The 25,123-nt window shown below is 47.0% G+C and overlaps 1 protein-coding gene across 1 annotated transcript in view; it reads left to right on the top strand.

Moving 5' to 3' along the window:
* The window catches only part of TBL1X (transducin beta like 1 X-linked), a 226,920-nt gene that overhangs the window by 154,641 nt on the left and 47,156 nt on the right, over positions 1-25,123 (top strand). The window contains exons 3-4 of the mRNA XM_065900375.1: positions 2,622-2,711; positions 16,046-16,153. Of these exons, the coding sequence (XP_065756447.1) occupies positions 16,096-16,153 (58 nt within the window). The 5' untranslated portion in view covers positions 2,622-2,711; positions 16,046-16,095. The remainder of the gene's footprint in view (positions 1-2,621; positions 2,712-16,045; positions 16,154-25,123) is intronic.

Raw genomic sequence — 25,123 nt, forward strand, 5'->3', positions numbered from 1 at the left:
TGCGTGGCAGACTTCCCTGGCGGTCCAGTGGTTAAGACATTGCCTTCCAAGGCAGGGGGTGAGGGTTCGATCCCTAGTCAGGGAGCTGAGATCCCTCATGCCTCGCAGCCAAATAACCAAAACATAAAACAGAAGCAATATTGTAACGAATTCAGTAAAGACTTAAAAAAAGTGTGGGGGGGACGTCCCTGATGGTCCAGTGGCTAAGACTCCATGCTCCCAATGCAGGGGGCCTGCGTTCGATCCCTGGTCAGGGAACTAGATCCCACATGCCGCAACTAAGAGTTCGCACGCCACGACTAAAGATTCCTCATGCTGCAGCAAAGATCCTGCACGCCACAACGAAGATCCCATGTGCCACAACTAAGACCTGGCGCAGCCAAATAAATAAATAAATATTTTTTAAAAAATCATTTGCGTTTCACACAAATCTTTTTCAGCACGTAAATTTTTGCCAGCACTGGTTTCTTTTTGTTTTTGTTTTTTTTGCCGTACGCGGGACTCTCACTGTTGTGGCCTCTCCCGTTGCGGAGCACAGGCTCCGGACGCGCAGGCTCAGTGGCCATGGTTCACGGGCCCAGCCGCTCTGCGGCATGCGGGATCCTCCCGGACCAGGGCACGAACCCGCGTCCCCTGCATCGGCAGGCGGACTCTCAACCACTGTGACACCAGAGAAGCCCTGCCAGCACTGTTTATTGATAGTGGTTCTATTTAGGTGTTAATAATGGGAAAATCAGGACTGACCAGGGGTTGGAAGTTCAGGTTTCTCACTTTAACTTATTATTTCTAGTCATGAACTAATTAATTTTGACATGTTGCATAACCAGAATGTTATTAACCAGTCACATTTCACGTTTTGTGTGTTTATAACACATAGATGATGTTAATTACATGTACTGAATTTAACAACTTATATCAAAGATAACCTTCAATTTGTGAGTTACCATCTGTTTTGGGCCAGGGAATAGGAATTTGATACTAAAGCTTTTTCCTGAACAGCTTGTAATGAGAGCTGTTTATATATTAATTACTTAATTGAATTATTATGGATTTTAATGTTTTAATTTTCAAGCAGTTTGGGGCTTATTGTGGTGACATCTGCTTATATTTTGATACTTTATGGTGTTTAGCAGTTTCATCATAAGGCTCTTGGGTTTACAGCCCAATCCCGAAAATAATTTGCTGTCTGCTTCAGGTTTGCTGTAAGGAGTATCGTCCTATTTCATCTCCACTACCGACTTTTTTTCATAATGAAATGTATTTTTCTTTTATAAGCAAAGTCAGTATTCCCTAGTGCCTGCTTCAGTCTGGTGCCCTTTAATTTCTATTCAAAGAGCTATAGAGGAATTTTGTTTAAATCTTACTATTTTCCTTCAGTGGTAGATTTTTTCAGTTGTCCTCGTTTTATCTTATATAACCTTATGTGGTTTAAAAATGTACTGTAATGAAACTTAAGGGCCTGAGAACCTGCTTGTAGAACCTGCTTGTGAACCTGCTTGTGAACCTGCTTGTAGAATCCTGCTTGTAGAATCCTTTTAGTCTCCTTTTTATGAACCGTGTAACGATAAACGTGACTCAGTGGGAGTAATTTACTTGAATTTCCTTAAAACATTTCAAGAGGTTCTGTATACATTCACTAATAAGAAACACCTTCATTCATAGCCTCACTTATGGGTTTGAATTATATTAAACCTAGCGCCTTTTTATTATCACTTAAGACTATCGAACAAGAATTTAGAGAAAACAGCAAGCATTTAATTTCCTTAGTTCTTGAGCTTGTGGATAATTTCAACCCTGTAGGAGACTGGATTCACTCACAGCTAAAGAGAATTTATGAGGAAGAAGGTAAATATTATTACGTTGATCCTGGTTGAGTGCTTACTGTTTATACTGACGGAAAAATAAAAATGAGTTTTTGATAGGAAGGATTATCTTATGACATACACCCCTGGCTTCTTCAGAAATCCATGCAGGTGGAACCCCTGTGAAATGGAAATGTAGGAAAACACTAATGTAAAAGTTGAGAGTCAGTGCTTGCTTTCGCTTTATTTTAGGGAAGCCAAAAAAGGAAAAAAAGATTCTAATGTTTCTGTTTTTTTTGAGCACATAAAAGAGTGGATGTCTGCACACAAACATGCATGCCATGATTATTGTAAACAGTTGCCCAAGCAATGTCTATAATGTCAGAAAAGATGTCTGGAGCGTCTTTTCTTCTCTTAAGGGTGTGTACAGTTTAATTTATTGGTTGTATGTGATGTGGTCCCTAAAACAAAGATATTTCAAGTGGGCATTGGTTTCATTGAGTGATGGCAGGAACAGTATCTGAGCTAAAATCAATTTTATTTACTTTGAGACTTTTTCCTTACAAATCTCTACAGGTACCATAATACTGACTGGCCGTTTTAATTCTCCTTTTTTCACATTGCAAATAAAACTGCATAGTTTGTGTTAAAGTTTTAGGACGGAGATTATGAAACAGTAAAATGTGTTAAGTTTGAGTTGGGCTGAAAAAGAAAAACAAGAATAGGACAGGTCAAAGGTGAACAATTCCCGGAGAATTTTAAGGTGGTTTTTGTTGTTACTGTTGTTGTTGTTTTTCAAATCTCTCTGTTTCTCACCAGGCAAGGTCCCAGCAGACACTTGGCGTTTTATATGATCGGATGCTGGGGAGCCCACTGGTTCAAAGGTCTACACATGAAGTCAGCCTGAAGGTAAACGCCTGCCTTTGATCTTTGTCTTTTACCTGAAATTCGTTTGAAGCAGAGCTGCGTTTTGCCAAAACTGAACACCTTCTGTTTTAAAATGCTTTCTTGAGACAGAGTCTGAGGTCTTTCTCCTTGCTGAAGTTGAAGGTAGTAGATAGAGCATCATTAAATAATGATGGGCTCTTTAGTCCATTCTACATGACGGATTGGCCTTTTATTGCCTTCCAAGAATTGTGGATACTGAACCAGCCATTATAAACTTTTCTGGGTCTTACCGGAAGCAGATGCCACTTTCTAAAATCATTCCCTCTTGTCAACACGGTGAATTAAAATTAAGCTGCAAAATTAATTATAAGTGGGCACGTGAGTCTGGATCTTAGTTGGCCCCTGTCTCTTAATGCTGTGGTTTATTAGTTTCTTAATACGATTTGTGTCTGTCTGCAAATTGATTTACTACTTAACCTCGAAACTTCTTAGAAAAACGTGTAGCTTACTATTTATAGATCTAATGCGAGGATAAGGTACCCAGAAGAGCTAACCGAACAGTCGTAGATGCACAGGCATCAAGAGTTGAAGCCCAGGGAGTTCCCTGGCGGTCCAGTGGTTGTTGGGACTTCACACTTGCATTACAGGGGGCATGGGTTTGATCCCTGGTTGGGGAACTAAGATCCTGCAAGCCGCATGGCCAAAAAGAAACAATCAAGAGTTGAAGCCACATCCCAAACTAAAACTGATGGCTCCCTCCCCATCCGCTACCAAGAAAAAGTGCTGTTATCGGTTGGTAGATGGGATTTTAGGGTTTGATTTCATCATTTACTGTTTTGTGTTTTCTGGTTCTTCCTTTAACTTTTTTACATTAAAAGACTGATAGAACTTTTGTACTTTTAAAAACATCAAGATGGAAATTTGGGGAAGATTTTTGCTTTATTGTTTTAAAGGAACCAATCAGAACTAAAATGATAGACCCAGATTTAACCAAAGTAAGAATCTTAGAGGGGTGGGGTAGGGAGGGTGGGAGGGGGACGCAAGAGGGAGGAGCTATGTGTATATGTATAGCTGATTCACTTTGTTATAAAGTAGAAACCAACACACCAGTGTAAAGCAATTATAATCCAATAAAGATGTTTAAAAAAAAGAATCTTATTGAAGTATTTTTGTTTAAAGCCAAATATATAACAAGGTAAATATGTACAGTTGACCCTTGACTGGGTTTGAACTTCACGAGTCCGCTTATACATGGATTTTTTCCAATAAACCATGGACTACTGTATACAGTCCGTGGTCGAATCCACAGATGAGGAATCATGGACACAGAGGGCCCAACTGTACAGTTATAAGTGGCTTTTCAACTGCACAGGGGCCCATCCCCCTACGCCCCATGTTGTTAAAAGTTCACCTGTATTAGAATTTCAGTATTTTACTTAAATATTTGAAAAGCGTAGTTTGTTTTAAAAAATAAAAGAATTATAAAAGGTTGATTGAATCTGTGACATCAGATGTTGACATCCATGTTGTGACATGAATCCTTTTTATGGCCACATAATATTCCATTGTATGCAAGTACCACATCGTGTTTATCCATTCATCAGTTGACGGACATTTGCGGTGTATTTACTTTTATCGAGTGGTTATGAATCATGCAGCTGCGAACATTCGTGTACCAGTTTTGTGTGGACGTATACCTTCATGCCTCTTGGGTATACACCTGGCAGTAGAATTGCTAGGTTGTTAAGGTAGCTCTGTTTAACATTCTGAAGAACCGTCCAACTTTTCTAAAGTGGCTGCACCATCAGTCAGTATGTTTTGAAATGCAGTTGAACCATATTTTAAATGTCAGAGGGAAGAGGAGAGAGGAGGTGTGTTGCTCGTGAGTGTTTCGATTGTGTATTAATTCAGTATTTAGGGAACGTAAGCTTTGCTTGGATTGAATTGATTTGAGCACATGCTGACTTCCTTCTCTGTGTGAGGCATTGGTGCTTAGCTTTATAGATGACTCTGGACATTTTTGTAGCCTGTATTTAGCTCCTTGTACAGTTTATACGTGCAGATGGTCATTGGGGACCGTGCTGGGAAATGACACACTGTTGCTTACCTACCACAGTACCCACGGTGCATCCACGAGCTGGGGAGTCATCTGTATAAAAACCACAGGCCCTTCCTCTCTGTGTTGGGTGCTGTGTGTCAGAAAGTGAGGGCTAGTATCTGTTCCCCTCAGACTTACCTGGTTTCAGCAGGTGCCTCCTGTGAAAGCCATTCACAGTAGACCACGGCTGTGGTGTTTTCTTGGCTGTCCATTTCACAGTGGTTGGTGTGTTCACCAGAAACATCCACATTTCGGGGCGTCACCTTCAGGTTCTCAGACAGGAAGCTTTCAGGCTGGGAAGCGGTAAGGCAGGTGTGCTCTAATGTAGAAAGGGGAAAATCTTCAGGAGAGCGAGGTTGGCAGACCTTTTCTGTCAAGGGCTAGAGAGTAGACAGTTGAGGCTTTGTGGGCCAGTGGCCTGTGCTGCAGCCGCTCAGTTCTGCCCTTGTCGTGTGAGAGCAGCTACCGACCTTACGTAGATGAACAGATGTGGCCGAGTGCCAACAAAACTTCACTGATGGACACCGGAATTTGAATGTCATATCAGTTTCGTGGCTGGCAAAACAGCATTGTTTTGATTTCCTTTTCAACCATTTAAAAATGTAAAAGCTATCGATAGGTCACAGTGCTTGCAGAATGCAGCGGCAGGTGGGAATTGGCCTGTGGGCCACAGTGAGCCCACGTCGACCTAGAGAAACACACCTGTGTCATTTCTCCCTCTTCTGACTGCAGCCTTTGAGTTGGAGGACATCCGAGGTGCAGCTCTGCAGGGTCTGTGGCGTGCTTAGGACAGCATCCAAGTTGTGGTTACTCGACGAAAGCACTGCAGATTCTCAGGGCATCAAGACTTGTAGGAATCTGAGGGCCTTCCATGTGAAGGGCGGCTCTGGACTTGTGTAACCGCCACCGCTCAGATGTTCTCAGCCCTGGGCAGTTCCCCGCCCCTCCCCAGGGGACATTTGATCACGTCTGGAGATGTTTTGCGGGGAGATCGCGAGCTTCTGGCATCGAGTGGGTGGAGACCAGGGATGCTGCTCTACAGTGCACAGGGCAGCCCATCCCAGAGATTTCTGTGCTCCCCAAGGTCGGGAGTACTGAGAGTGACGAACCCGACTCACTGCTACTGTCACTACTTTATTTTGTGTTTTAATCTGAACGGTTTTGTGGCTGTGGAAATTTAAGATGCCGAGCATTTGACTACAAGACTGAGTTCCTGCATTTGCCGACATAACATGAGACTCATTGAACTCTCAGCAGATACTTGGGTTCACGATGCTTTAGGTATTTTTCTTTTAAAACTTTTTTTTGTTGTCATTCATTTAAATTGAAGCATCAAAATACGCTTTAACACCAGGATTTTTGAGACGCAGGCTACCTCAAAGGGCAAGGCATCGCCCGCCTTAATATCTACGGAGAAAACCACAGGGTTTATTTTTCAGAACTTTGGAGGTCACCTTATATGAGTAAATGACCTCACTTACGACTCCACCTACTGCAGAAAAGGGAATCATCAGGGCCCAAATAAATCCTGCGTTATGTGGGTGAAAATCACAGCGTCTTAGAGGTTTCATAACCAGCCTGTACATATTGCTGAAATTTGTCTGAGGGCCTAGTGCACATTGTAAAGAATCCGATTCCAGCCTCTCAGTCTTAGAGATAATTAGAATCTGTACGTTAATTTACAGATTAATCGGCAGCATTAGCTTACAAGACCCAAGTCATTAGAAAAAGAAGACAGACTACTCTTATGTGGAAGCAGCGGCTGTCTGTGTCTCCCAAGGCACTTTGCTTTGAAATCTTGGGTACCTGAACTGTCATTTCACGGTGTAGAGGAGAAGAGTAAAACGGTAACTGTGCTATTGGTCTTACATGCATCGTCTGGCTCCGTGATGCAGACTTTCGCTGTTACTGGGTGGGACATTTTTTAGGAAGGCTTCCTTCTGGGTCTGCCTCCCGATCAGGCAGAGAAGTGGAGGGTGGAGAGGGTTTGCGGCTCAGAGGGTTTGCGAGAGGACCCGGTGGCCGCTCTGGAGATGCGCACATGGTCTTGGCGGTAACTCCAGGACGGGACGCCTCTCTTGTCACGTCAGCATCCTTCATGGCTCTGCACACAGGGTTGGGATGCAAGGCCCCAGCCAGCCGTTAATTAACCCAGAAGGGCAGCCAGGCACAGAAAGGACCCTCTCTGAATGCCTCACGCAGGGGATGTTTTGGATTTTGTGAAGCGCCGTATTATTTTCGTAACCCGAGAAGACTCCCTTCTCTCTGCTCTCTCGACCCTGCGGCTTTATTTCCTACTCAGCTGGGTTGCTCTCATAGTGATGATTTCTGAAGACGCTGCCAGATTTTAATGACATTTTAATGAATATGAAAACAGTTCACGTTCAGAGGAGAGAACTTGGAAGCTACAGAAAGGCACGCACACACACACAGATAAAATTCCAGCATGATCCCACCCCTGGAGAGGTGGGTGTATTTTATTATCTTTTTTATATTTTAGAGGGTATCTTTTGTGTGTGTGTACAAAATGAAATTTAGCGACATGCACGTTCCATCCTGAGACCTATTTTTTTCACGTATCGCCGTATCGTGGACATTTTCTCCCATCGTGAATATCCTTTTGAGGACTGCATCTTACGACACTAGTTCATTCTTATATTTAAATGGCAATTCCACTGCTAGGCCTGTGAACTCTGGTAATAAAATGATAGTTCTTTGATTATATTTATAATTTTGGACCATTTGACTCCCAAGTAAGTAAATATAACTGTAAAATGAGTGAAAAATCTTACCTTTGGGGGGATTTTTCTTTTCTTACCGTAAAATAATAGACATAGTCATTGGTGAATGAAGATATGTCTATTTAAAAAACAAACCAAAACACTGTTAACATTTTCCTGTTCCCCGCCCTATCTTTTCTATGTATATATTCTCCTATAATCGGGGTCCAACGGTAAGTGCCTTAATTTATTGAATCGCACTCATGCTGTCATCGGACAAAAAACAGCTTTCAGTACTTTCAGTGGCTACGTATCGGCTTCGTTACAGTTATGCCGGAAGAACAGGTATATGCAGTGTGTGAAACAAGCCTGCTTCATCTCCACGATAAGCTGGGTCCCCGTCAAGATGGTACAGAAGGATTCATATGTAAACGCTGATGCGTAAATTAAAACTCTTCATCTTAAGCTGACCACTGGGAAACTCAGTTTCCTTTTGAAGAGAGAAAAACATTGTGGATCAAGCGAGCAGGGAGGTGTAAGACCTAGTGCGTTCCAGTCAGCAGAGAATTTGTGAAATGCGGAGAGAAGAAAAGTGCCTTGTTACGATGAGGTCATTTCTAGCAGATTTTCCAGCTGCTCTGGCTCTCGGTCCTCAGTCTGCGTGGAATCAAGTCCCAAAGCGCCCTGAGCCTCGTCCAGAAGATTACTTTAAGAGATGGATTCTTCCAGCGTGAAAGCCAGCAGACTAATAGCAGAGACAAGACATGAGACAAAGTTTCTTCCGTCCCTGCTTTAAAGGATTTTAAGAGAACATTTCATAATGGGACAGATTGTTAAAAGAGAAACTTCTGCCACCAGTGATATCAGCCGAGCACCACGGCCCCAGCCCTGTAATCGCTGTGCGCTTACTTCGCTGTTTCCGAACCAGCCTCCCCTCCTGTTGGCAGGGAACGCGCTTGCATTTTCTGTCTTCCTCTAGCAGAGCCAGCTCTCAAGTAGCTCTCTTGTGATTATATACTTTAAGGTAATTAAAGAGCAGTGAAGATTTTGTTGTTCGGGGGCAGTCCTCTCCCTTCCCAGAGCACGAGAGCATATTAAGTTCTGTCAGTGCGTACTCAGTACAACGAAACCCTCAGATGCCATTTCTCCTGCAACTGAATTATTTTGTGAACTGGACTGTGAGTCATAGAAGTTTTTGCCACCTTGAAATTAAATCATGAAAAGGAGAAATACTATAAATAATAATGATAAATAATCTTCCCTTTAGCTTCCTGATGGACTTAACCCCGAATTATTACTTATGTTGGAATGCTCATCTTTAGTGGGGCAACTCCAGGGATGTCATCCGTCCGCACTAATCTTTCCTCCTTCTGTGAGCAGAACGGTGAGGGAACGTGTAGCTTTACCTCACGGTGAGGGCGGTCTTTTCTTTTTTGCACCCTCACAGCGCCAAAGACCTCAGATCAACCTGACTGGAGGTGCCTCGGATCAAAACCGGGTCAGGCAAGAGAATAAACACAATTGCAGTATTTAAGAACCCTTTTTAATTTTTTTCCTTCTTTTGGAGGCCGAGGACGATCTGCCGGTGCTGAAAAAGCTCTCCTTTACTCTAGAGCTGGGGAGGTTGGAAGGCATCCACGGGAGTCGTCAGGACTTGAGCTGGCCGCGGCCAGCTCCGGAAACCGGCGAGGTGCTGCAGTGAGACCCGGCCCTCCGGGTCTCCATGGTAGAAGTGCCGGGCCGAGTGTGGAGGGAGGTGCTTTCTCGGACGGGCTCTCGACCTGCCGCTGGCCTGTTGACGCGTCACCCGCTGCCAGCTCTGAATCACTTCGGCAAGGGTGCTGTGTTCCTCGGGCCCTCTCAGGGGGCTCTTTGCTTTGGGGATGCTCGCAGGTAGCCGAGTGGGAGTAATAGCCGTCCTACGTCTCTGCTGTGTCCGGGGCCCTGAACTGGGAGTTTGTATAAAAGCTGTGCGTCCTCACCACGTCTGCCGGATGTAACGGCTCTCGTCATCCTCAGTTTGGAGAAGGGAAGACTGAGCCACGTGGCTCGCCCTGCAGTCCACAGCTAGAACGGGATGGAGGTATGATTAGGAATCAGGCCACCTGGCTCTGAGCCACGAGGCCCCCGAGTCCTCCGTTTTGTGCTTTCCTCTGTGGCTCTCAGGACGTTAGTTCCCTTACCTCTAGCCAGTAAGCCGCGGACACCGGAACCATCACCCTGGTGTGCCCTAGCTTTAGTGCAGCCAGTACAGGCATTTCGAGCTCCACGTCACGTGCCCACAAAGACCGCCCTTGGCAGAAAGGACAAAGGCCAACTTCTCCCCCACCTCACGGCCCACGGTGACGGCACAGAGGGCCATCTTCCCGCCCTGGGTCCCAGGGAGCACTTGGTACGTCCTTGAAGGTTACCCCCACCCCCACACACTGCTCCTTCCTTTCCTTCCTTTTTCATACTTCTCTGCCAAATCTTGTGTCCATCAGTCGAGGATTCACCTCCTCCCTCTCCCAGACCTTCCTCCCTCTTCCCTGACCTAGCCTTCCCTGGAACCCTGCTGCCGTCCCTCTTAGTACCTTGTGGTATAGGCGCGGGGCTTTAACTACAGGGGCTTTTGGTTATTTGCATAGACATCTTACTAACAGCTTCAAGGAAGCGGTGTGTGTGTGTGTGTGTGTGTCTGTCTGTCTGTCTGTGTGTGTGCGCGCGTGCCTGCATCTGAATTTGTTTCATCCCTGCCATTGCCGTCACCATGCCTTGAATATCGTAGGCGTTCGGTAATTTTTTCTATCATCGCTTTGTACCTCATTTATCTCAAGTGCGGGAAAAGCAGGGTGAAGCATTTGCCTGTTTCCACTTGCAGCGGGGTTACAGTAAACACGAGACTGGGGTCCACATGGTCATCTCCCGTGAGGAGTGGCGGCTTCTCACTGTGGGGTCTTCTCGCCACAGAGCGTTTCTTTCTGGAGAGGTGTTTGCAGGAAGTAACGTCCGGCCCTCATGGTGATTGAAGAAGGTCCATGGCGAGCGCCAGGGCTGTGCTAGTATTTGCAGCTGCAGAGTGCCTCGGAACTGACAGAAACCACCTTCCCACCTGCAAGATGGAACGTGGCTCTCATTTCAGACTCACAGAGACAGAAAGGAGGCAGAAGAGTGGGTCCCAGGGCCTGGGGGAGGGGCGAGCGAGGAGGTGGTGTTCACTGGGGACAGAGGTCGTTGGCGGTGGTGGACGAGCTGTGGAGGTAGGTAGGGGGGTGGCTGCACGACAATGGGAATGTCCTTAATGCCACCCCGGGTTGTGCACTTCAGAACGGTCACGACGGTAAATTAAACGTTGTGTGTATTTTAACACAATTGAAAAAACGAAACAAAACAAAACACCAGACCTGGGAATTGAGCCACTGACGTAAATTTCACCTGTCTGTGTCTGGGGTAGAGAAGCCCGCGCCCGTCCCCGAAACTTTGAATAGCACTGTAATACCAGCACGTTTATTTATTATACATGAAGTTATACAGAAAATCCCTGATTTTAAAAAATCCGTAATTTTATTCTAACATCTGTCTCTGGAAATTGAGCTCTTGTCTTGGAGAAAAGAGGATAGGTAACTTTTTTTCCCAACCTTATGTAGATCTTGGCGAAATTTGTCTAAAGCAGTAGCTTTTGCCAAGTGAAGATCAGCCGTTTTACTCATTTGAGTCAAAATAGTGATGTTGACCCAGTAAAATGACAGCAGCCACCTTCAAGCACTTTGCTCAGAGGTACCGCAGTTAGACACCAGTTAATTGTTGGTTTCTCTTGATTTTGCTGTAATCAAACCCAAAGCGTTGGAGTGTATTGAATGTTGCTGTGGTTTATGGTCGGTTTAAAGAATGTTCTCTGGTGTGTATTGAATAGTCTCACAATATATATGCACATTTCAGTTCACTGGTCACTGTAAATCCTTTTTTTGGAACTAGTTAGGTTTTAGAAGAAATAGTCATTTAAGAAATTTAAGCCATTTAATTTAAGGTGTTTTATTGGTGGGGGGGACTTTGATCCAATTATTAGATCAGTTTTTTTGTTGTTTTTTTTTGGTTTGTTTTTTGCGGTACGCGGGCCTCTCACTGTTGTGGCCTCTCCCGTTGCGGAGCACAGGCTCCGGACGCGCAGGCTCAGCGGCCATGGCCCACGGGCCCAGCCGCTCTGCGGCATGTGGGATCCTCCCAGACCGGGGCACGAACCCGTGTCCCCTGCATCGGCAGGCGGACTCTCAACCACTGCGCCACCAGGGAAGCCCGTGATTTTTGATGTTAGTGCAAAAAGATTACAGCTCACTGAAGGCTCAGATTTTGGTTAGCATTTTTTAGCAATAAATTTTTTAATTAGGGTATATAGCTTTTTTTAGACATAATACTGTTGCACACTTAATAGACTACAGTATAGTGTAAACCTCTTACATGCACTGGGGAATCAGAAAAAAATCCTGTGACTCACTTTATTGCTGTGGTCTGGAACTGAACCACAATACCTCCAGGTGTGCCTATGTTGAGGTGGACCAGTCAGTAGAAACACATGACACTCTTGTGGACCAAATGGTATGACATCCCTGGTTCTATCGCAGGCCGGGGATGGTTTTTGTTTTCTTTCCTCTGCTGTTTACAAATCAAAAATCCTTTAAGAAGTTAACACCATATTGGGGAAAACACTCTGATCCTTGGATTCTAACTTAAAATTTCAGAGAGAAGATGAATCTGGGATCAGAAAGTAGAGAGCTAGAGCTTAAACAGAAATTTTCTTAGTTGGGAAAAAGGCTGATGCATAAAGAAAAACAGAGGAACGGGCTAACAGAAGTCGTCCATAATTCCCCGTCCCTTGAGGATCTTAAATTCTCTTGCTCCAGAGTCCTGTGCTAACGCTTGTGCAGACACTTCTAATATATATTACAGACACTTGTGGGCTGGGGAACGTGAACCAGGCTGTGGGTGCAGGGCTGTCGTCCGTACGTATCCAAATACTTTCTCCTTAGAAAACGAAGATCTGTATGCTGAAAGACAAAAATCAGCACTTTCCTTATGAAAATGTGATTTTGTGGAAAGATTTTACATAGACTATTTGAAAAAGCCATGCCCTTATGGTGCATTTTAAAGGATCCTTTTTAGTAGCGTGGCCGTTTCATTAAGCAATGTCTATGAGCTAGCTCCACGGTGTCTTACAATTTTATAAATGGAATTCATTTCAAACACAAAATGCTTAGTTTTCCTGTATAACAGTTGTTCTCAGCCAGCAGCAGTTTAGCAATTTGTAATATTAGGCAATGTCTGGGGGTGTTTTTGATCATCACAGCCGTAGGGGACGGAGGGGACGTTGTGCTGGCGTCTAGTCTAGTGAGAAGAGGCCAGGGATGCTGCTAAACATCCTACAGTGTGCAGAGTGTTCTCATAACAGAGAATCGTCTGGCGCCGAGTCAAACTCCCTGAGGCTGAGAGACCCTGTTGGTTAGATTAGATTTCACTGTTCATAAGTACTCAAAATGGCAATAAAAGAAAAGGGAGTTAGGGGTGGTGTCTGAGTCCATTCAGGCTGCTATAACACAGTACCATAAACTGGACAGCCTAAACAACAAACATTTATTTCCCACAGTTCTGGAGACTGGAAGTCCAGCATTCAAGGCACCAGCAGATTCGGTATTTGGTGAGGGCCAGATACCACCATCTTCCCTTCATGTAAGGTTTTTTTTTTTTTTTTGCGGTATGAGGGCCTCTCACTGTTGTGGCCTCTCCCGTTGCGGAGCACAGGCTCCGGACGCACAGGCTCAGCGGCCATGGCTCACGGGCTCAGCCGCTCCGCGGCATGTGGGATCCTCCCGGACCGGGGCACGAACCCGTGTCCCCTGCATCGGCAGGCGGACTCTGAACCACTGCGCCACCAGGGAAGCCCTCATGTAAGGTTTACACTGTACTGTAGTCTATTAAGTGTGCAACAGTGTGTTCTTACACGGCAGAAAGAGGGAGAACTCTCTGGGGTCTCTTTCTATAAGGGCACTAACCCATTCATGAGGGCTCCACCCTCATGACCTAATCACATCCCACTGGCGCCACCATTTACCATTTACCATAGAGAGAACCTGCAACTGAATTCCTCATGAGAACTGAGTCTCCGTCATTACTGCCACTCAGGGTCATCAAAAGTCTCTTTAGAGCCACACTATTCTGCAGTGCACATCTCTGTTATTATTTGTTCTGTCCCTTGAGCCGTGTTTTATTTTTTCACCTGTATATGCTCTGATTTCATAGCTTTTTATTTAGTCTCAGATATCTTCCTAATGCCATCCTCTGTGTGAGCTCCCCAGAGTTCAAGCAGACGTCTCAGGACACATGTATATTCTGACCGTCAAATTTTCTTTCCAGTGTCTACAGAAGTGCAGAAATACCACCTGATTAAGTGAAGAAGATAAGTATTTTTGCATGACAAAATTCTGGTAACTACAAATTAAAATCTTGTTATGATGGCAAAGTGAGAACTGGAGTGTCCCAAGAGGCCACTGTATCAGTTACCTGCTGCTGCATAACAAATGGCCACAAATTCAGCAGCTAGAAGCAACACGTTTATTCTCTCACAGTTTCCCAGGGTTGGGAGACTGGGCACGTGCGGGGCTCCTCTGTGCAGGGTCTCGAGAGGCTGCAGCCATGTGGTGGCTGGGCTGCATCCTTATTTAGAGCTGGGAAGGGAAGGGTCTTCTTGCAAGCCCACGCTGTTGGCAGAACTCAGTTCTCTTGTGGTTGTAGGATTGAGGCGCACAACTTCCTAAAGACTGCCCTTGGTTCCCTGGGCGGTTCGTGTGAAGGCCGGCAGGAGAGTCTTTCTCTAGTCCAGTAAGAGCCTTATACAATGTAATGTAACAATTATAGGAGTGACCTCCGGTCATCCTTGCCATATAACCTAACCAGGGTGTGGCATCCATCTCCTTTGACGTATTCTGTGTGGTAAAAGGGAGTCATAGGTCCTGCCCACACTGGAGGGCAGGGGATTATATCAGGTGGGACTCATTGGGGGGGCCATCGTGTGGTGTGTCCGTTATGACAACCTTTAATTCAAATCCTCCCAACTTGAAATGTGCGTTTTGTCCTTTTATCTTGTTCTAAACAAATGGAAATTTAATTGTAATTCAATAATGAAAGATTGCCACCATAAAGCTGCCTGAAAACATACGGCATGGACTCTGAAGACAGTTCCCAAACAGCCTGAAATGTTCAGTATCGGTGACATAATTGAAGGAAGTCGTGGCCCTTCTTGGCCACTGCTGTTTGGAGTGAATGCTCTTAATTACACACGTGTGAATTCTGCTCTATCTGTGGGTAAAAGAGTTCTATTTGAGTGATTTCTGTCCTCTTTGGGCCAGGGCGCTCATAGGTCTGACTTAGGACTGTGAAGAAAATAAGGCTCTTTCTTCTTGTCTGCCTCAGACACAGAGGCTTCCGAAGTTCTCATCATCCCCTCACTCCTCCCCCAGGTTTCTACGTGCCTTCCCGTACTGCGGTCTCGGCCAGACTGATGCAGCCAGTTCTGTGGCAAAACACAAACGATGTAGGTTCTCTCTGTGTCCGTGGGCTAGCTTCCTGACACCTGGCCTCTGTATAGAAGTCACGTCAGGGTGACACATACACTGACGTAGCTCCGCACTGGTGTGTGTCTGCCTTCTCAGGGCCACGTGCACCCTGTAGGTTCAGTGACGGTCACGTTCATCACTGAACTTCTATCAGTGGAAGGTGTTACGATTAATCGCTGCTTCAGAGCCACGGGTGTTTTCCAGACCATATGGTCGCCCTGCCTGGGGGTGTCGACGTGCCTGCTGGCCTACCCGGTCGTCTTCCCCATCTGTCTAGGGAAGGGCGGCATCGAAGGCAGCCGCGTCTGTCCCACTGCGCGTCGGGATTCCATTCAAACTCGCTGTCAACTGCGTTGTGATCATAATGCACACTTTAGTGAATAAAAAATCAGTGTTTGGGGGCTTCCCTGGTGGCGCAGAGGTTGAGAGTCCGCCTGCCAATGCAGGGGACACAGGTTCGTGCCCCGGTCCGGGAAGATCCCATGTGCCGCGGAGCGGCTGGGCCCGTGAGCCATGGCCGCTGAGCCTGTGCGTCCAGAACCTGTGCTCTGCAACGAGAGAGGCCACAACAGTGAGAGGCCCGCATACAGCCCAAAAAAAAAAAAAAGAATCAGTGTTTGTTCTCATTTTCTGTGGCCCCTGAGTTTGTCTCCATTAGTGGTTTCTATATGAGTCCATCCCAGCATTTATAAAATACACCAACTCATCTTTTTTGGGAAAACTTTCACCTGTATGAATGTGTCTATATATACATGCACAAACACACACACACACAAATATAAAATCTTTATGTAATCACAAAATACAACACGGATCAGGCATTAATTACCTTCACATGTGCAACATCCTGAGTATTATATTTTTTAATCATCTCAAAAAGAATGCAGTAAAAAAAAAGACTACAAGCAGTGTTTCAAAACTCTCTTCCACTTTCTCCTCTCAGCATTCTCACAGAAGGTGGCCCCCGCTTCGTAAAGACCTCATCGCCGCGAGGTGAGGCTAAGATGAGCATAACCAGTGACGAGGTGAACTTTCTGGTGTATCGCTATCTCCAGGAGTCAGGTAAGACGGAGGCTTCCTGTGCGTAGGAAATCATCTTCCACATGCCAAGTGCAAGGCGAGCAGCCATGCAGTGGTCGAACACTCAGGCTATAGAAAAAGAAGAGCTCAGAACACTCTTGTGCAGAGGATTACAGGGGGGAGGAGAAGGTTCTGGGGCCTTCCCATTCCGGGGGCGGGATGAGGCAGTATGTTCTTCTTTCCCCTGACGTTTCTGTTCACGTGAAATCAGATTGGAATTAAGATCAAGAGCAGTTGTGATAGATACGGTGAGGGGCGGGAGTGATTTGGGGTTCTTGGCGCCCAGCACAGGGAGGGCATTTATGGGCTGGTGTACACATACGGTGTGTATATGTGGGGGTGGGGTGATTTGGGGTTCTTGGACCCCAGCACTGGGAGAACATTTATGGGCTGGTGTACACATATGGTGTGTATATATGGGGGTGGGGTGATTTGGGGTTCTTGGACCCCAGCACTGGGAGAACATTTATGGGCTGGTGTACACATACGGTGTGTATATATGGGGGTGGGGTGATTTGGGTTCCTGGCCCCCAGCACAGGGAGGGCATTTATAGGCTGGTGTACACATACGGTGTGTATATGTGGGGGTGGGGTGATTTGGGTTCTTGGACCCCAGCACTGGGAGAACATTTATGGGCTGGTGTACACATACGGTGTGTATATATGGGGGTGGGGTGATTTGGGGTTCTTGGACCCCAGCACTGGGAGAACATTTATGGGCTGGTGTACACATACGGTGTGTATATGTGGGGGTGGGGTGATTTGGGGTTCTTGGACCCCAGCACAGGGAGAACATTTATAGGCTGGTGTACACATACGGTGTGTATATGTGGGGGTGGGGTGATTTGGGGTTCTTGGACCCCAGCACTGGGAGAACATTTATGGGCTGGTGTACACATATGGTGTGTATATATGGGGGTGGGGTGATTTGGGGTTCTTGGACCCCAGCACTGGGAGAACATTTATGGGCTGGTGTACACATACGGTGTGTATATATGGGGGTGGGGTGATTTGGGTTCCTGGCCCCCAGCACAGGGAGGGCATTTATAGGCTGGTGTACACATACGGTGTGTATATGTGGGGGTGGGGTGATTTGGGTTCTTGGACCCCAGCACTGGGAGAACATTTATGGGCTGGTGTACACATACGGTGTGTATATATGGGGGTGGGGTGATTTGGGGTTCTTGGACCCCAGCACTGGGAGAACATTTATGGGCTGGTGTACACATACGGTGTGTATATGTGGGGGTGGGGTGATTTGGGTTCTTGGACCCCAGCACTGGGAGAACATTTATAGGCTGGTGTATACATATGGTATGTATATATGGGGGTGGGGTGATTTGGGGTTCCTGGCCCCCAGCACAGGGAGAGCATTTATGGGCTGGTGTACACATATGGTGTGTATATATGGGGGTGGGGTGATTTGGGGTTCCTGGCCCCCAGCACTGGGAGAACATTTATGGGCTGGTGTACACATACGGTGTGTATATATGGCGGTGGGGTGATTTGGGGTTCTTGGACCCCAGCACTGGGAGAACATTTATGGGCTGGTGTACACATACGGTGTGTATATATGGCGGTGGGGTGATTTGGGGTTCTTGGACCCCAGCACTGGGAGAACATTTATGGGCTGGTGTACACATACGGTGTGTATATATGGCGGTGGGGTGATTTGGGGTTCTTGGACCCCAGCACTGGGAGAACATTTATGGGCTGGTGTACACATACGGTGTGTATATGTGGGGGTGGGGTGATTTGGGGTTCTTGGACCCCAGCACTGGGAGAACATTTATGGGCTGGTGTACACATACGGTGTGTATATATGGGGGTGGGGTGATTTGGGGTTCTTGGACCCCAGCACTGGGAGAACATTTATGGGCTGGTGTACACATACGGTGTGTATATATGGCGGTGGGGTGATTTGGGGTTCTTGGACCCCAGCACTGGGAGAACATTTATGGGCTGGTGTACACATACGGTGTGTATATATGGCGGTGGGGTGATTTGGGGTTCTTGGACCCCAGCACTGGGAGAACATTTATGGGCTGGTGTACACATACGGTGTGTATATGTGGGGGTGGGGTGATTTGGGTTCTTGGACCCCAGCACTGGGAGGGCATTTATGGGCTGGTGTACACGTACGGTGTGTATATATGGGGGTGGGGTGATTTGGGGTTCTTGGACCCCAGCACAGGGAGGGCATTTATAGGCTGGTGTACACGTATGGTGTGTATATATGGGGGTGGGGTGATTTGGGGTTCTTGGACCCCAGCACAGGGAGGGCATTTATAGGCTGGTGTACACGTATGGTGTGTATATATGGCGGTGGGGTGATTTGGGGTTCTTGGCACCCAGCACAGGGAGGGCATTTATAGGCTGGTGTACACGTATGGTGTGTATATATGGGGGTGGGGTGATTTGGGGTTCTTGGACCCCAGCACAGGGAGGGCATTTATAGGCTGGTGTACACATATGGTGTGTATATATGGGGGTGGGGTGATTTGGGGTTCCTGGCCCCCAGCACAGGGAGGGCATTTATGGGCTGGTGTGTACATATGGTGTATTTATATGGGGGTGGGGTGATTTGGTGGGGTGGCTTGAACAGAAATATATCGTCTCAGTGTTCTGCAGGGCAGCGGTCTCAAAGCAAGGTGTCAGCTGGCGTGGTTCCTTCTGAGGGCTGTGACGGAGTCTGTCCCAGCCTCTCTCCCAGCCTCTGGTGCTTTCCCGGCTGTCTTCGGCTCTCCTTGGCTTGTAGGCGCATCATCCCCTGATGCGTACCTGCGCCTTCGCATGGCATTCTCCCTCTGTGCGTGTACCTCTCTGTCTAAATTTGTCAGGTTTCTCCTTTTGTAAGGACACGGTCATATTGAATTCGGGGCTCGTGGTGTTCCAGTACGACCTCATCTTAACTAATTACATCTGCAGTAAGCCTTTTTCCAAATAACGTCACATTCTGAGGAGTACTGGGGGGTAGGACTTCAACATATGAATTTGAGGGGACAGTTCAACCTATAACAGTTTGCTCTGCACACATTTAAGCTTTATACACTTGGTGTCATGTTTTATATATTCTGCAACTTGATTTTTCAAGAAGGAAGCCAATTCCCAGGTCCCGCTTGCCAGAAACACACGTGCTAGGACTCAGGGTGAACCAACTGTGGGCCCCTGGGACGGGCTCTTTCAGGGTCAGCCCAGAAGGGTGCGATGGGCAGGCCTTGAAGGCAAACCAAATGGCTCGATTCTTATTCTTGAACACATTATTTACCCATTGGAAAAATGGTTACCCTGGGGCTTCCCTGGTGGTGCAGTGGTTAAGAATCCACCTGCCAGTGCAGGGGACATGGGTTTGAGCCCTGGTCCGGGAAGATCCGACATGCCGCAGAGGAACTAAGCACGTGCGCCACAACTATTGAGCCTGCACTCTAGAGCCACGAGCCACAACTACTGAGCCTGCGTGCTGCAACTACTGAAGCCCACAGCGCCTAGAGCCGGTGCTCTGCAACAAGAGAAGCCACCGCAGTGAGAAGCCCGCGCACCACGAGGAAGAGTCGCCCCCATTCTCCGCAACTAGAGAAAAGCCTGCTCAGAGCAACAAAGACCCAAATGTAGCCAAAAAATTAAATAAATAAATTAGAAAAAAAAAAAAAAAAAAGGTTATCCTGGGCAAAAGGGATGAAATACATCGGGCATGTAGCATGTTATAAATAAACCTCTCCCCACCCAAGCCTGGATCTCTCTTTCTGCTAGCGACCCCAGCTAGAATTAGTCATGGAAAGTACACGTTCTTTCTACATATACACTCGAACATTTGGATAAGCTTTTGCCAGAACATAGTATAAAAAATGGATAAGCAAAACAAAATAGGCACTGCCTCACCCCTGTAAATCAGGGAAATCACCACCACTGCTCTGATACCTCAGAACTTAACCAGGGAATCTCTCAGCTGGAGTACAAGTGTTCCCCTAGCACTGATCTGATAGATTCCCAGAAATGATTGCAAGTGAAAATTTCATGTACCACACCCTGTCTCCCTGTAGATTTCCAGCATGGAATTTGGGATTCTTTCCTTTTAGAAACACCTCCTCCCAAAGATAGGATGAAGGTCAAAGCACAGTCAAAATGTGTAAACAAATCAGGGGCTAAAATTCCCGCCCCTCTGTCTTGTGCACATCAGGGTAAATAAAGGGTGTGAGAGAAAGCTTTTGTGTAACCCAGAGAAAGGTTTCTCCCGGTGGTTGGGTGGTTGGTTCGTAGGGCCGTGGGGCAAGAGCGTTGCTGACCTCTTTGAGTAAACACAGAAATCTCCATTCCTCCCCCAGAAAGGCGAAACTTCCTTTTTTGGTGTCTGTTTACATTTGTCTCACATTTGTTGATAAAGTTTCTGTAACCAGGCAACTGAGACAGAGACTTGGGAGACAGCAATGTATAGAATTTCATCAATGCTGATTGCATGTAACGTGTCCGCTGAACTGCTGTCCTAATTTGTCAGACTCCCTAGAGAAAGTCCCATATGTTGAGTGAGGAGTTAAGAGATGACTCTGTTCCTCTGACAACTGACTCGAGTTCCCCACGAGGACATGCCCCAAAGGAGAAATGCCTAATGTGTAAGTGTTCATTTTGGGGTTGTTGTACATGTTTATCTCAAATCTCAAGCTTTGGTTAAGCATATGTTTATTGAGCACCCACCAAGTGCCAAGAGCACCTTCTCCTTGGCCTGTTAATGTCTCCTTTCTAATTTAAAAAAAAAAAAAAGAAAAAGTAAAGAAAGAAAAAGGTCTCTTGGTTAAGTATCTGTGCTCTCTCTCCTTTATCACCATCAAATGCATTAAAGCTAAGTCCTGTATTGTGACAAGTGATTCATTCCTCAACCCCTCCCAGCGTGGCTTCTGTACTAGAGGTTGAAAGTTCTCTGTTGTGACGTCTTCAGTAATCTTCATCCTCAGGTTGTGTGTAGAAGAAAGTGGGTGTGGAGGAGGACGGAGATGGTAGATGGTGAGGACCCCGCAGTGAGGCGGACCCCTGGTTCTCTGGTAGATCTGCTCATCACCTCACAACCAGGAATAGACTCAGAGTTCCACCCCCGCCCTCGAGGGACAAGTTCCCTGCAACCACGGGCACTCCTGGTCCTGCGGCCTGAGCTGATGCAGAGAGTCCTGCACTAAACGTATCACGTATCAGGTAGGATGCTTTCGGCTGCAAGTAAGGTAACCGACAGAACATTCATCCCCCCAGATAGCAGGAAGGCAGGGCATTGAAATGATACTTTCCTGAAAGTGTTGTGCGAATCCACATCTCATCTCCGCAAACTCAGGAAAGAATCTTGAAAATGGACTTGTTTTGTGTTTCTGCCCTCAAGAGGCAGAATTCGTGTCATCTGGGACTCTTCCCTGACCTTCACCCAGCTGTATATATATTCCACAGCCTTTTACTTAAAGGCTTGCTGTCACTGTTCATTGTCTGAAGCAAGGGCCATGCCCGTAGAAAGCGCTCCCTAAATACTGTTGATTTGTGACATCTCCCAGTCGCGCTTCATGGCAGCCTGATAAGCGAAGCTGGTTAGTTAGTAAGCAAGGCTTTTCAACTCAGCACGAGGAGATTTTGACCAGCTCTGGCACCAGAGTGGCTCGGTTGGTTTTTGCATGAGTTACCGGTAGTCCAGTTTTGAGGGCTAGGAGCCCGTTGGCCTCTGCCTTACAGGGGTTAGTCGTGTGGTCAGATCTGCCATCTGGGCAATTTTTAAGAAGCAGATTGTGGCAGAGCGTCTTTGCCCCGCAGCCCATAAGTTCGCTTCACGATCCGAGCACAGGCTCACTGCCCAGCACGCACAGAAGCCAGTACTGTGCCACCACCTTTTGAGAGAAGAAGGAGGTCTTTTGCGAGGTCAACCTGCCAGGACACAAGGGGCAGGACTCACATCTGTCTCCCTGATCCAGGGTTTGGGGCAAAACTCAAAGGGTTGGGGGAGTTTTGAACTTGGAACCTGACTGGCTAGTCTCCAGTCAGCCCGTACAAGCTCCTCGCACTGCTGGAAGCCAGGTTTTCCTTACTGAAGGGTCTCTCGCTTCATGAAGGGCTCTGGTGGCAACATTTCTATTCTCTGAGTTCCACAGACTGAAGATTCTTGGTTCCAGGGTCATCCTGGAGATGGGTTCTCGTCTTGTGCTGACACAGGGCCGTCTCTGTAAAACAACTCCAGGTTCGATCAGTGAACAGCCTGTTTAAGAAGGCCAAGCCTCTCTGAGCTGCTCGGTGTTTTCCGTGTTCTTTCAGTGTGGATGCGTGTCAGCCTGCCTGGGCTTCTGCGAGCAGCCCCTCCAAACGCTGGGCGAACTGTGAGTTCCTCCCCGCTGCCCTTTGTGAATGCAGTAGCGGAGCCCGGCGTCGGTATGAGAAGTGAGGACATCCGATAAGTGAGTCTCTGTAGGCGTATTAAATATTTCCTCTGGGGCCTCATCCTCAAATCTAAATTCTAAAGAAAAATTGTTCTCCCAGATCCAGTGGGGCAGGGACCCAGTGGACGCTAGCGTTGGTGGCAGGCAGCTCTTCACACAACCAGGGGGGTTACCCGCCGGGAGTTGCCAAGGCCCTGGTGAAGGAGCTGAATGAATGGGTTTGGAGATCTGTCACGAACAAGCTCGAGTGTCTTTGTCATGTCGTGTGCACAGGACCAGCTCCATGACGGATGGAGGGAAAGATGGTCTCATACGGAGCTGGGTCATGTCACCATTAATTCTGGAGAGGAGAGAAGGTCTGGGGGTTTGGGGCCAGATTCTCCATGACGTTAAACGATGCCAAGACCTTTTTCTCATTCATCTCAGTTGGCAGCCTTGGAGAAGACAGACATGACCTTTCCTTGTTAGATGTGGCTGCTTCTCCCCTCCCCACCCTCATCTGTACCATCTTTTTCTTTCTTTCTTTTTTTTTTTTAATGTAAGGTATAATTTTCATGCCATAAAATTCACCCTTTTTGGAGTACAGATTTGCAGTGTTTGCCAAACGTTTACCGTTGGGTAACCACCAGCACCATCAAGATACGGAACAGCTCCATCACCCCAAAACGTCCCCTGTGGCCCTTCCCCCCACTGCAGCCCCTGGCAAGCACCTCTCTGTTTCCTGTCCCTGTAGTTTTGCCTCTGCAAGAACGTCCTAGGTGTGGAATCTTCCAGCAGGGAGCCTTGACGGTCTGGCCTCTCTTGGTGCGTTTGATGTTCGTTCACACGGGTGCATACATCGGTAGTTCCTTCTTTATGGCTACGTCATATTCCATTTTAGGGATGCAGGGCGGTTAGTCCTTTGTCCTGTGTGAGAACATTGGAGTTGTCCCCAGGTTTTGACGATTACAGCTAAGGCCGCTACAAACGTTTGCTTACAGGCTTTTGTTATACGTGGGTTTTCACTTCTCTTGGGTTGGTATCTGGGAGTGGGATTGCTTGGCCGTGTGACAAGTGTGGGTTTAGTTTATCAGAAGCCACCCCATCCTCTTCTGTCTCACTCGGCAGCGGGCACTTCACAACCATCGGTGGTTTTATAGGTTTGATTCTAGTTGTAGAGCTAATTGGTTCCTGGGGCGCAGGACATGTTGGAAAGTAAGTAAAAGGACACTGTCCCCCGCAGATATATCTACAGGATAGTGATGAAGTTTTACGCTTCCTCTCAGGGTTTAAAATTAGCCTTCGTGAGCCTCTACCGGGGTCACGGTTTCCCCAGATCTGCTGAGTGAGAGAACATCCGCCCGTGCACACCGGCTCCTCCTTAAGCAGGCACCTTTCTGCGGGAAACTAGGAAACTCTGCAGCCTGGCCAGCCCTCCAGTGGGTAAGACCAAGCCTGTGGGCAGGACATATGTCCATCTGGGCCGACTTCCAGGTAGATAGCAGGATTCCTGCCGGCAGGGCCCCAGGTAGGGCAGATGCTAAAAGTTTCCATGCGTTGATTTGACTACACACCCAAGGTATTAACGTCACTGAAACTTGGGGAAGTGTTTCTCTACTGTGAGTTTTGTGACTGACATTTGCACACCAGGAAGAACAGACAGAGGCTTAATCAAAACCACTTGACGACTGTGGTGGTAACTATAACAGTGACCAAGGAACACAAGTGAGAAGTTGTTTCCCTAATGTTTTGCCAGGTGTGGGTGTGCTACCAGGCTGCGTGTCCCCAGTGGCTGGGTTTTTTTTTTTAACATTTTAGACGGTAAGAGGAGCTTATCATTATGATAGATGGTAGAAATTCATTTATCATATATCACAAATCAGCAGGATGGTGAACTTCCTTCTTCATTGTAGAGATTTAAAGACTTCCCAGTAGGATTGAAAACTCCTCATACGCTGGAATTCACTTTCTGATCTGTCATGATTCGTGGTCGAGAGGCCAATCTATCACACATATGTTTTGCCTATATTAGCATTGCCGTAGGTGCCTTATTCTGAGAGGAACATCAGTGGTTTTCAAAAGTAAAAGTCTGGGGCTTCCCTGGTGGCGCAGTGGTTGAGAGTCCGCCTGCCGATGCAGGGGACGCAGGTTCGTGCCCCGGGCCGGGAGGATCCCACATGCCACGGAGCGGCTGGGCCCGTGAGCCACGGCCGCTGAGCCTGCGCGTCCGGAGCCTGTGCTCCGCAACGGGAGAGGCCACAGCAGTGAGAGGCCCGTGTACCGCAAAAAAACAAACAAACAAACAAACAAAAAAAAAGTAAAAGTCTGCACCCCAGACAGGTACCATTTTCCTAAAGAGCCACGATACCTGCACTCATATGACTGGCCAGGTAGAATCAACCATGTTTCCTTTGATTTACATAATGTACACGGATATTACATAATATACACAGTTATGTGTTACATATCATCCTTGCACATACGGAGGAGCGGGAAATACTGTGCAGCCAGGCTCTAAAGGTTGTAAACGGAACTGAGATGATATTTCTCATTCACTTCATGGAGCTTCTGTTAGGAG

Source organism: Phocoena phocoena, chromosome X (genome assembly GCF_963924675.1).
Source record: "Phocoena phocoena chromosome X, mPhoPho1.1, whole genome shotgun sequence".
NCBI lineage: Eukaryota > Metazoa > Chordata > Mammalia > Artiodactyla > Phocoenidae > Phocoena > Phocoena phocoena.